The following is a 12,657-nucleotide window of genomic DNA, read 5'->3' as shown; positions in this document are numbered from 1 at the left end:
TTAATCTAGTCTTTCTTGGAAATAAAATATAACCTTTTCAGTGCTTGATTTAAGACTGGAGTTGATCTTTTGACCTCATTGCTTTCGATTCAGTGTTTAAGGAGCTGCTAACACGGCCAGAACATGAGCATGAGTTGGATGGGGACGAGGAACACGACAGGAAGAACGGTGCGCCTCACCTACCAAAAATCGGGGACATTAAGAAGGGGAGCCGGTACTCCATACCGGATCTGGCGGTGGACGTGGAACAGGTCATGGGGCTTGAGAAAGCCAGCAAAAAGGCCAAGAGCAACACAGTGGGAGGCCGCAACAAGCTGAAAAAAATCTTTGATAAGACACTCACCAGCATCCTGCCCCCCAAACCATACAAGTAAGAGAATTGACATTTTGGAAATAATAAATCAAAACATATTTTTACTCTCAAACACATTAAACACTGAAAAAAGGCTGCAGTTTTCAGCACAAATGTCTCCCTCTGCTTGTTGCTGACAGAACTGCTTTCCCACCCTCTTCCCTCTGTTCTTCTTGTTTCCATAGCGACGTTTGTGTAGGCCAATCACAGGATGACAGCATAGTGGGGATGAAGCCGTCCAAGCAGATCCCACCAGCTCTGCCGGTTAGTGGGAACCTGTCGTCTTCGAACCCGGACCTCCTGCAGTCACACCACCGCATCCTCGACTTCAACAACCAACCTGGTGTGTATTCACACACGGTGTGGGCTCAATATGAGACTGACTCAGTGGAATCAGTGTGTGCATTTATAAATCCTTTAAATACTTCTGAGGTTTAGCACGTGCACCATGATTTAAAACTAAATTCTGGAGGGGATCAAGATGAGCAGGAGGGATTTATTTCAGATTTTTGCTGTATGTTCCCTCCAGAAATCTTAAATAAATCAATCTGCTGAATTCTTCTTTTGTTGATGATCTCTGATTGCCTATTTGCAAATCAGATGATAGCAAAAAGGTTGCATCCTTCAGGAAATTGGTCAAATTTATGACCTGGTGCTATTTTCAGTCTGTAAACGCAAACTCAACGGCATCTAATTTGATGCTAAATTTTGAGGAACATGGTTTAAACATGTCAAAATGTTTCTGTTAATTATAATGATTTTTTTCTTACAGCTAAGAACCTTATGTCCAATAAAAAATATTTTTTTAATACACAAATATGGGATTAGTGGAAAGCATGTTTAATGCCCGGTTAAACGTTTTTGTTTTTAAAAGATATTTTCACTTTGATTAACTCGTTTCATCAGAATGCATATTCTAATTTTTTTAATATGACTGTAAACAGAAGCACTTTTTTTTCTTATTATTTGTTCATGTAACTGGAAGAATAATTGGAATCGTCCATCAGAGCTCAAAGAAAAGAGAAAATTTGAGTCAGTCAGGAAAACCTTGATCGAATAAATTCAGACTCTTAGGTTGAATGTACAGTTGGAATTCAAAGCATTTATTCCAGGCATTATAAGTGATATCAGACAGCCAAGTATAGCATGGGCTGCCAAGGAAATACTTTCTTCAAAATAGTTGAAAAGCATTCCTTTTGCACATATTTTATTTTATGTGAATTTAATGAAATGGACAGTGTTTTCATAATGTTTTGTAGGTCTTAATAGGGGTAAACACTGAACATATACAGTACATAGCAACTTAATTCCATCATTTGTTTTATTATTTCAGTGCCAGTCGTCCCAAGTGAGTACTTCCTCTCATTCTCCTTGTCAGCCATTTCCTCTCTGTCAGGAATCTCTCAGCAGCTGTGATTTAGTAAATAGACATCTTAAATCAATTGCACAACTTTTGGGGGATAAATGGTGAAATGATGCAGAAAAATCCAGTTTTTAACCTTTGGTTTGGGTGTCATAATGGTGGTGGTTTTTAAATCTTTGGGGTGTTTCTGTCTCTTGAAACTCAGAAACACTCTTGAAAACCAACAATCTCTGGTGTTTTCTGTTTTTAGCCAGAATAATGTAGATGTTTGCCTGAAAGCTATAATTTTATATTCGTAGATATGTCTGACCAAGTACTACGAGTATTCAAGGCGGACCAGCAGTCTCGGTATATCATGATCGGGAAGGACACAACGGCTAAAGAGGTGGTGGCCCAGGCTATCAGGGAGTTTGCTCTGACTGCAACGCCAGAGGCTTATTCACTATGTGAAGTGTCTGTCACACCAGAGGGTGTCATTAAGCAGAGGCGCTTACCAGACCAGCTTTCCAAACTCGCTGACCGTATTCAGCTAAGTGGCAGGTAAAGATGTCTTAAATTTGCACAAACTCTAAGAAAGAGGAAAGCTTTTCTTTTTAACAAATACTTTTTTACTCTTACTTGAGTAATTCTTGAAAAGTTACGTTTTGTTTTTACCCAAGTACAAATTTTGGTTACTTTATGCACCTCTGACATAAATTCTCATGGTATTTAACTTAATTTTTTGCCATAAAGATACTACTTGAAGAGCAATATGGAGACGGAGACATTGTGCTCTGATGAAGACGCACAGGACCTCCTACGAGAAGGCCAGATTGCTCTGCTGCAGCTCAGCACGGTGGAGGTGGCCACCCAGCTCTCCATGAGAGCCTTTGAACTTTTCTGTGCCATTGAGCCCACCGAGTACATCGACGACCTGTTCAAGCTGCGCTCCAAGACAGGCTCGGTCAGCCTCAAGCGCTTCGAGGAGTCCATCAACCATGAGACCTTCTGGGTGGCAACCGAGGTGGTACGGGAACCCAACCAGCTCAAGCGCATGAAGATCATAAAGCATTTCATCAAGATTGCTCTACATTGTCGAGAGTGCAAGAACTTCAACTCCATGTTTGCCATCATTAGGTTAGACAAAGAAACTGTTATGTATAAGCATACATTTTCTTATATTCTTCCAACATTTGACTAATTGTGGTTCTTCTTGCAGTGGCTTGAACTTGGCTCCAGTTTCCAGACTAAGAGGAACATGGGAAAAATTACCAAGCAAGTATGAGAAATTGTTTGGAGACTTACAGGATCTCTTTGACCCCTCTAGAAATATGGCCAAGTACAGGAATGTTCTCAACAATCAGAACCTTCAGCCACCAATCATTCCCCTGTTCCCAGTTATCAAGAAGGACCTCACCTTCCTACACGAAGGTGAATAGAATCATTTTATATTACAAGTTATTTTCACCTTTTACAATTGATTGCAGTTCTGATCTGTAATCAAAACTGCAGATCAGTTGGTAGCTGTTTGGTTATTTGTGGTCTTCATGGTAGTTTGTTGTTTGTTTTCATAAATCCAGACCTGTTGTCCAGAAACATTCTTTTATTTATAATTCTCCAGTGACTGAAATACAATTTATGTATTGAATTCACAGGCAATGACTCCAAAGTTGATGGTTTGGTGAATTTTGAGAAGCTTAGGATGATTGCCAAAGAAATCCGTCATGTGGGCCGCATGGCGTCTGTCAACATGGACCCTGCTCTCATGTTCCGGACCAGGTAAGAAAAATCTGTAAATAAAGTTAGGAATAATAATGAAGTCCTCCCCTTTAGGATCAGTAATCAGTACTCCACCGACTAACCATCCCTGTGGGGTCAGTCGGTCCACTTACACTCGGTCAGGTTTCTGCATCACGCTTTTCTTTCAAGCAGCTGTTCTTTTTGGCAAATGTTTTCTTGAGCAACTGTTTCCTTAAATATGCTGTTGGCATTATAAAGTGCTCAGAGCTTCTGTGAAAGCAAGCCTTTGTTCAATGATGTCTTCTTAATGGAGAGTCGCCACTCAATATCCTTTCTGCCAACTTTCATGTGGGTGTTTGGTGTAATTGCTTCTCTTTGGTGATCTTGGTGGTCTTTCCTGTCCTAAGCTTTGTCTCCTTTCTTTCTCTTTGCTCATAAACCCTTTGACCCCTCCCCCATGCTGCTGTTTGTGGCATCCCAAATTCTAGGAAGAAGAAATGGAGAAGTTTAGGGTAAGTTTGGTGACAAAATCTTTACCCTTCCCTGCAACTTAGCCTGTCTATCTGCAAACTTTTTGGTCTGCTTTGCTTCTTTTCTAAAGCCTTGTTTTTTATTAACTAGCTTGAGTTCCTCCCACTAATTCTGCCTGACACTAACCTCAGGATACTGAATGTACTGACTGTAACAAAGGTCAAATTTGCTAATGAAAGGTTACACTGGTCACTGCTGGGCGTATAATAGCAAATGTCACCTTCAGTCATGTTGTTTTTCAACTGCATGCAGTCTCAGTTTTAGAGTTTTTCATCCTTCAGTTTTATCCTTCAGGAGAGATTCAAAATATTCATATTTTTCATTCTTTACATTTTTGTGGTCAAATTATACATTGCAGAACATTTAATAGGAAACAGTGCAGCACATTTCAGTCATTCATATAATTGCCATTTAAAATGCAGTTTTCATATTGTAATTATAAGCTTGTTTTTCACTATGATAACATCTCAAAGGAAACTTATCTGAGAAAATAAATCTTGACCACATAATTACTCAAATGTTTCCATGAAACTTTGTACATTTCTGTCCACAGGCAGCTGTCATGTTGCTTTTTTGTTTTGCATCACGAGTAAAAGCTTTTACTACGATTACGACCAACTCTTACTCAAGCCACAGAAATGTAAACTATGACTTTGCTACAGTAGCTGCCCTCTTTACTCCTCTGTTGTTTGACTCAAGCTGTCGGTCCTCTCCACCCCCCTGTTGCCTGGAATGACTGGAATGTTTTCAAGTTGAGGGAAAAAAACGAAAGCTGCTTTCTGCATGCCTCAGTTTAAACACCACAAATCCCACTAGAGTTTAACAATATCACCCCCTCAAAATACTAATTATTTATTAATAATTTCTGTCTCTTTTTTTATTTGTTTGTTTGTACCCAACATTCCCTTTTCCGTGTTGTTTGTTGTTCTGTGTACACGCGTGTGTACTTGACCAGCTCTTTAAGTCAGGGCAGCGCCAATGCAGCCGTGCTCGATGTAAGCCAGACAGGTGGCCACAAGAAGCGGGTTCGACGCAGCTCCTTCCTCAACGCCAAAAAGCTCTACGAAGACGCCCAGATGGCCAGGAAGGTCAAGCAGTACCTGTCCAACCTAAGTCTGGAAACCAACGAGGAGAGCCTTCAGACATTCTCACTACAGTGTGAACCCTCAATCAGCACATGTAAGCGCAGCTCTCGCTGTTATACTATAAGTGTGGAATTTAAACATTCCCTATGCTTAAATATGCTTGGGTGCTGTAATTGTAAATAGAAAGGGAATATACAATCTTTTTCTCTTCCAATCATGTTCAGGTTTGTAGTGCATGACAGCTGTTTTTATCAAGAAATAACAAAATATTTAAAAAAAGAAAAACTTGAACAAAGAAAAGTGATAAAAAGGCACACAAATGTGAATAAAAGACTGTACATTTTAAACACTTAATTGGGCCATCTGTTCATAATACAAAGTGTCCAGCTTGACCATGAGTTTGTAAAGTGAACATTTGTATGATAACATATCCAATAACGTGGAAGATGTCGAGGAAAAATCTCTTTTTACGCCACAAAAATTAATGTTGTTACTTACCCAGTTTTGGCCAGCATTATATTTGCTTTATATCTGCAAGTCATTTAGTGGTTGATATATAATATTTGCCATTTAAAAAGTCTAACACATCTAGATGATCTGCAACACAAAGAATGGAACTCAAAAAACAAAATCTAAGAATTGAGGATTAAGTTCTTTTGGTGTTAAAACAGCAATAAAAGTTTGCCCATGCCAACATTCCCAAAGAGAATTCTTTGATTTAGAGAAATAAAAATTAACTCCTGCTTTTACATTCTCAGTACCCAAGAATGCTGGTGGGAAGCGACCTGACACTTCCCCGGTCGTGTCCAGAGCAGCCAGTCAGCAGCGGGGCCAGTTAGCCAAAGGAAACCAGGTCCTGCAAGTTCCCACTGTGGCGCTCTACCCATCCCGGAAAAGAGTGCCAGTCAAGGATTTACCACCTTTTGGTAGGAAAATCATTAACATTTGTCTTTCAGTGTAGGTGCTAAATTGTGTTTGATGCAACTGGTTAATTCAGACCTGCTATGGGATATATCTGCAACAGTTAAACTAGTGACATTTAGGGAGGTTCTAATTAGATAAAAAATCTGTGTTTTCTTCACTGCATGGTGTAGTTTTCCTAACAGTAAAAGTAGCTTTTTCTCTGTTACAATGCTGCCACCTAGAGGCTGCCTCCCAACAAACAACTAGCAGAAAATCTCAGACAATGCAGCCTGACCCCCCGGGGAAATGGCCGTGTTCCTCATGCTAATTATGCTTGTTTTATTGGAAATGTCCACAGGCACCAGTTCGCCCCAGTCCCTGAAGAAGATCCTGTCTCTGTCTGAGGAGGGGAACGAAAGGCACCGGAGGCAGCCAGAGGACACCATGTCCAACGCTTCTTCCCAGCTCTCCTCTCCGCCCACCTCCCCCCAGAGCTCACCAAAGAAGGGTAAGCCAACATCTATCCCCACCCCTCACCACCCTAACTCAACACTGAGCTCGTTCTCTGTCACTGTGTGCCGCTCATGCCACCTGGTGGCAGCTATCTGTATTGATTTATAGCGCTTCTTTTTCCTACAGCCATGACATCTGGGAATTTATTACAAAATAAGGCTTTTTTTTTATCAGTTATGGTTCTAATATGGTCAGTAAAAACAGAAAATACATTTTAAAAAAAGGTCAGTATTATAAACTTTTTTTTGGTGTTGGTGAAACCCAGAATCTTTTTTGTTCCCCATTTCATCTGAACCTAATAGGTAAATCTTTTAAAATATTTTTTGCAGAGGTGACACAGCAAAAAAGACAGTAAAATATTTTTGCATGCACTAATTTCAACTAGAGATGCACCAATCTGATAGTTGAATAATTTACTGATAAAGAAACTACTTTTTCTTCTGGGTGTTTTCTGGGTGCATGAAACTGACTTAAGAATACAATGTTGAAGAAAACCAAAATAATTTCTCTAAACAGTCCAGGATTACAATGTGGTCACTATCTGCATCACTGATAATTAATAAATACAATAAAATTATTGATTGGAACGTAGTCTTTGTCCCAGAAAGTTCTTGTACACAGATATTAAGCAAAAGAAAATTGATTCACAAAAATTCAACCCACTTACTTTTTTGTGCATCATATCACAACATTTTATTTTTTTCTAGATTCATTACAAATATGTTGATTTTAAAAATATTGCCTTTCTGCCCCACGTTGAAATGACATTAATTATTTTTCAATGCTGCAAGGACAGCATGAATATCTATTTTTCACTTTACATATGTTGTAATTATATTCTTTAACTCAGTCACACATTTACTTTTAACGTCTTGATCTTCTCTCTGTGTCGGTCCAGGTTACGGCAGGTCAGGCGACGCCTACTCGGACTCTGGCCACAGCGAGATCTCGTCCCGCTCCAGCCTGGTCAGTAACTCGTCCTTCGACATGGCGCAGGAGGAGCGGAGACTCCGTCACTCTGGAGGAGCTGGCGAATCCCACATGGGGGGCCTCGGCTGGAAAGAAGAGCCACGACTGACCCTGATCAGTACAGTCTGGGGTACAGTAATCAAGCGTTTTGTTTGAAAAATGTAGGGAAAGTGGAAGTAAAGTCATTAATATTTTTTTATTAATGTGTGTTTTAGGTCCTATTCTTCAATGCAGGACTGTCGGGGTATTTACGCTGGCTGCCCCACTGTCCTCTCCTCGCCCAGCTCAGAGGAACTGACTCAGGATCAGGGAGATCGCGTGTCTCTGGACGCTGCAGACAGCGGCCGCGGCTCCTGGACTTCCTGTTCCTCTGGTTCCCATGACAACATTCAGAACATGCAGCAGGGCCGTAGCTGGGAGCTCGGCATCGGAGGGCTGTCTTCGGCATCCGAGGCGTTGTTAGGGGGTCCGGCGGCACTGTGGGCGGCGCAGGCCAGGGGCAGCTGGGCATCGGCCAGCTCCTCCTCATCCTCAGCCGCCTACTGGGGAGAAGAATCAGAGGGAGACACAGGGACGATCAAGAGGAGAGGAGGAAAGGACGTAAACGCAGACGCAGAGACGAGTAGCATCACGTCCACCGGGTCAGAGGAGGCCAAGCAGCTCGGCCGGCCGTCTCCATCACCCATCACAGCTGGGGGTAAAGCCTTTCTTTGTGAGTGTTGGTTCTTGTCCTGTCAGTCAACCAAACTTTATTTAGAAAGCACTGCTCATCAAGTTAGAAATATTGTTGCTTTGTAGCACAAGAGTCTGAATAAGACCAACAAACCAGAAACTTGTACTGTGCAGAATACAAAGCTGTTTCTGTTGGGTCTCCTGTTGCATACATTTTCGCAGCTCAGAAAGTGTCTCGTCCTTTTTCTTCTTAACCGAGATTAGATTTCTGAGGTTGTCTCTGTTAGCAACACTTCACTGAGCTTTGCTTTGAAATCCTGGTCCTGGACGTTCATCTTCGCCACTGGCTCATTTCTGCTGCCAAACTGCTCAATGCTATGTGCATTCTGTGCAAAAATGTTTGGCACTACTACAAATGTAATTCAGAATGGTCCTAAATAGTTTTTAAAAGTCTTAAGTTTGAGTTGGTGAAGCCTGCAGAAACCCCATCTGTACGAGTTGGATGTTTTCTGGGAAACCCATCGTCAGCTGGTATTCAGAGGCATCAGCGTGTCGCTACCTTTATGTCCCCTCAGCTCGGAAGGAGGGCCGATACCGGGAGCCCCCCGACTCCGCCCGGCTACACCGCCCTGACCCTCTCCGACCTCGCCGAGGGACAGCACCCGCCCCCGCCCGTACCCACAACGACGGTAACCCACTCGAGCCGCCGGCCACCAGACTACACCACGGCTCTGCAGCGCTCGCGGATGGTGACCCAGTCGCCTGACTCCCACCAGGCCCATCAGGCCGCCAAACATCGGGGAGGCAGCCTCCACCGCACCCGCTCCCCCGCAGATGAGCAAGAACCCGACGATGAAGAGGAGGGTGAGTCCTTGTCTCCCAAACTAGTGGCTCTGAGGAAATTGTTGGCCCGACACACACCCGAAGCCCCCAGACAGTGACGGTGTGAGGGGTCAGCAGGCAGGGCCGCCCCCCACATGGCAGGTAAACAGTTCCTCCTTACTGAGGCTGCATGTGAACAGAAACAAACACCAGGACCGTCCCCTTGCACCAGCAGAGTCCATCCCTCTGCTTACTATAAAGGTCACAACAGGTCATGGAGCATGATTCCTATCTGCCACCGCTTCCCTCTCGCTCTCTTCTCACACTACAGCTTGTGGGCAATCATCTGTTTCACCTTTACGAACTTTAACCAGCCTGCACCGCCAGCATGCACACCATTCCTTTACAATAAGTGGACTTTCTCATGATTTAACTAATAGTGAACTATTGATCATTTGTGTAAATGTTGAGGTGCTCGAAAGAAAGAAACTGAAAGTATCAACAGTACAGTTATTCAGAAAAGGTATCTGTAGTACCTGAATGCTTCCACTTGGTGGCAGTGTTGGAAACATGGAGGAGCAAAACTGTCATTCTGCTGTTTTCATCAGCCAAAAACGCAGAAAGTTAGCTTGATTAAGTTTTCTTAATGTTTATTCAAGATATTTTTGTTCTCTCAATATACAACTACAACAAAATACAGGAAAACAAAAATAATTAAATAAAATATTATTTAAAACATTTTGGCCTCCCAAGTGATTTTATTTTGCCGTGTTTGTCCCACGATGCAAAAAGTTTGGACACTGTAAACAGTGAGGTGAAAGGCCAAATCAGAAATTTCCATGTGCCCTGTTTGGTACATGTTGTGTCGTACATTCAGATTTAAGTTATATTATTTTCTTATCAGGTCAAATTAATAGGTTTAAGTTTTTCATGAATAAGCACATGCATGCTGCAGGAATACGTGGCACACGTCAGAATATTGAGTCACATATCATATGAATTGTGCCCTTAGGTCTCTGAATTAAGACCAAAGGGATGTGCTGCTAACTGTCTCTTTGTCTTTGTCTCCACAGAGGACGAGCAGGTATCTGCAGTCTGAGGAGCAACAGTGGACGTTGATTTGTAGGAACTTGAAGCCCCCTGTGCCCCCTGCCCCTTCAGATGGGCTGGATTAAAGAGACAGACCTACAGACTCGTCAACTTGCTACGTATGTGCCTGCCTCCTCCAGTCGGTGGATTCTTCGCTCCTCGTCTCCCTCCCTGCCTTAAAGCATCATGGGGGGTTTGATGACCCTGCATGCAAAAAATACTGTGAAGAAGAGATGAAGAGAAAGTCAAAGACAATGACAAAATGCCTGGCACTTTGGACAAATAAAATACTTAAAAAAAACTGAGAGACAGAAAACAGCCACCTGTTGATGCAGCAGAATCATGACGTGTCGAATTTCATCTGCACTTTCTCGTTTTCTCTTTTGAAAAGGAAAACCTGAACAATTAAAGAACTTCGAAACAAGACTTTTTATTAAAGACGGAGAGAAACAGCGAGCAATTTCATCATCTTCAACTTCCCTCTGGGTTTCTTCCCATTTCTGATTATTTTCTTTAAATGATTGCACTCGAGGGGCTGAAAACAGAAACCTGGACTGAAACGACCCGTCAGTTGTTGGAGTGTTTGAACTTTAAATCCAGTATTATTTCTTGTTCACATGTGAACGCGTGTCACTTGTTGGTTTAAATTAAAAATTGAAGCTAAGAGGAGACTTGGTCTGGAGAACCATCATGCAGTATACTGACATGCAACACGTTGTACCTACCAGATACTCTAATTCTTGCACTTTGAGCACAATCGTAATGTTTGGTTTGATTTCCAGGGTATGAGTGAAGCATTCATGTCGCAGCTCGTCTCCTCTGTATTGCAACACAAAACAGTTTCAACCTTTGGGAGACAATAGAAAAGCACACTCACTCAAAATCACATATGATCGCCTCCCTAAAATTAAACTAAAACCAGGAATTTATGATTAAAACATAATTTTTGTCTTGGTAATGAGAGAACATGTGGTGCACATTTCGGGAGGCATTATCGGGTAAAGTTGGAAGAATATTTCAAAATCAAAGCATCCACCGATCCAGATTTGGCCGTTTTCCAACCTGAACACGCATCCTGTGAAAGTCCGAGCGCCTTACATTGCCATGGCTACAGACATGTCTTTACACGGTCGTTCACAATGCAAATCAAACTGTTCTGGAATTAAATGCCTTATTTGTGATGCTCCTTTTTTTAAAACGAACAACCAGACTAAAAAGTTTGAGTTTTGTGTTGTTTTTTGTTTATTTTCTGGACGGTTTGTGGCTTCGGCCCACCGTGTTTTAACGTGTCGTAGAGGATGTGTTTCCATCTCTGCTGTTGTCCTTCTAGATTGGTCCTCAGAAATACTTCCTGTCTGTTACAAACACCAGGCTCTGTATATCAAAGTTTTCTCCATATCTGGCCGTCAGTGGAAGTGACTCAAGATTTACATTTGTTATGTTTTGATCTTTGACTCCGGTGAAGAAGGTGACATATGAAGTATAATTATCATGTTTTTCTTTCAAAGCTGCCAATCGCCACACTTTGAATATTGTGAAAAGAAAATGAACGTTTTGTTTCCTTCTATCACAGCATCACACTGATCACATTGATCAGTCCTGAAAGCTACAGACTGAGTAAAAAGATGAACGACGGCAGTGTTTTCCACTGTGTTCTGTGACTACACATTAAATCATTTCTTCTTTTTGTAACGGCTGCAGATTGATTGTTAATAATTTGTTTGTAACACAGTTGTGCATCATTTACTTTCATTCAACTCTGAAGATAATGTGCATATTAGCGGGTTGAGTCATAATTTGATAAACAAAAAGTTGCACAAAAATTGTACAAGCATAAAGATAAGTGTAGTAGGTAGAACTGCTACTGCGTTCGGTGTGTGGTGTCAGTGAGGTGTGTACATTTAGCTGGTGACAAACTTCTTTTCTTCATTCTTTCTTGTACTACTTTAACCTGTATGTCTTTTAAAAAGACAATTGGTGGAGTACGTATCAGTTGTTTTTTGTATTTTTAATACAATAATTGTAAATATTGGTTATATTTTTGTTCAAATGTAAAATGTTTATGCCTCAACATCCAGTTTATATGAAGCTGGGAATCAATAAATACTGCATAAAGACCCAGTTTTAAATGCACTCTTTCTTTTTCTCCAGGGTTTTCACCCTGATAAAAACGTTGCGTTATTAATTTTCTATCTGACCACATTGCTTCAGAATTGAAACATTTTCTTCCCAGTTTCATTTTCTTGCTCTGTATTGTTTTGTCATCTTGGGTTTTAAGCAGGTCCCACATCTCCATTTCTCATTTGGCTTTTGTTATTAGCGGTTTCATTTTTAATAAAACAGAGAAGCTGCAAGTCTTTACAGTACAAAGCTTATTACTTCTGGGCAGCTTTTTATTGTCGTTTTATAACAGTTTTCCAGATATTTTATTTTGAGAGGAAGGAGTTAACTGAAATTACTTAGAGCAACTATTTCATACCAGATTTTTTTCACACAATGTAAAAACACAAAGTTGTTTTAGGTCAGTTCAGATTAAAACTGTCAAGTATTTATGATTGAGAATTAGGGCCATTGTTGATACAAGAAAAACTAATTTGCAACAGAGGAGTAAATTTCTGCCAAAAACTTCCTCCACCCAA

At 41.3% G+C, this 12,657-nt stretch overlaps 1 protein-coding gene across 1 annotated transcript in view; it reads left to right on the top strand.

The window, feature by feature from the left end:
* The window catches only part of LOC129360415 (rap guanine nucleotide exchange factor 2-like), a 96,322-nt gene extending 84,187 nt beyond the window's left edge, over positions 1–12,135 (top strand). Inside the window, 16 exon segments of the mRNA XM_055030621.1 lie at positions 94–370; positions 538–695; positions 2,015–2,255; positions 2,448–2,831; positions 2,914–3,125; positions 3,350–3,473; positions 3,923–3,946; positions 4,921–5,144; positions 5,809–5,976; positions 6,312–6,461; positions 7,365–7,511; positions 7,514–7,565; positions 7,651–8,147; positions 8,683–8,707; positions 8,709–8,971; positions 10,003–12,135. Coding sequence (XP_054886596.1) covers positions 94–370; positions 538–695; positions 2,015–2,255; positions 2,448–2,831; positions 2,914–3,125; positions 3,350–3,473; positions 3,923–3,946; positions 4,921–5,144; positions 5,809–5,976; positions 6,312–6,461; positions 7,365–7,511; positions 7,514–7,565; positions 7,651–8,147; positions 8,683–8,707; positions 8,709–8,971; positions 10,003–10,028 — 2,972 coding nt within the window. The 3' untranslated portion in view covers positions 10,029–12,135.
* Positions 12,136–12,657: the final 522 nt, after the last annotated feature.

This window comes from Poeciliopsis prolifica, unplaced genomic scaffold (assembly GCF_027474105.1).
Source record: "Poeciliopsis prolifica strain line A6 unplaced genomic scaffold, Auburn_PproV2 SCAFFOLD006, whole genome shotgun sequence".
Taxonomy (NCBI): domain Eukaryota; kingdom Metazoa; phylum Chordata; class Actinopteri; order Cyprinodontiformes; family Poeciliidae; genus Poeciliopsis; species Poeciliopsis prolifica.
This window is presented reverse-complemented; position numbering and strand designations above follow the sequence as displayed.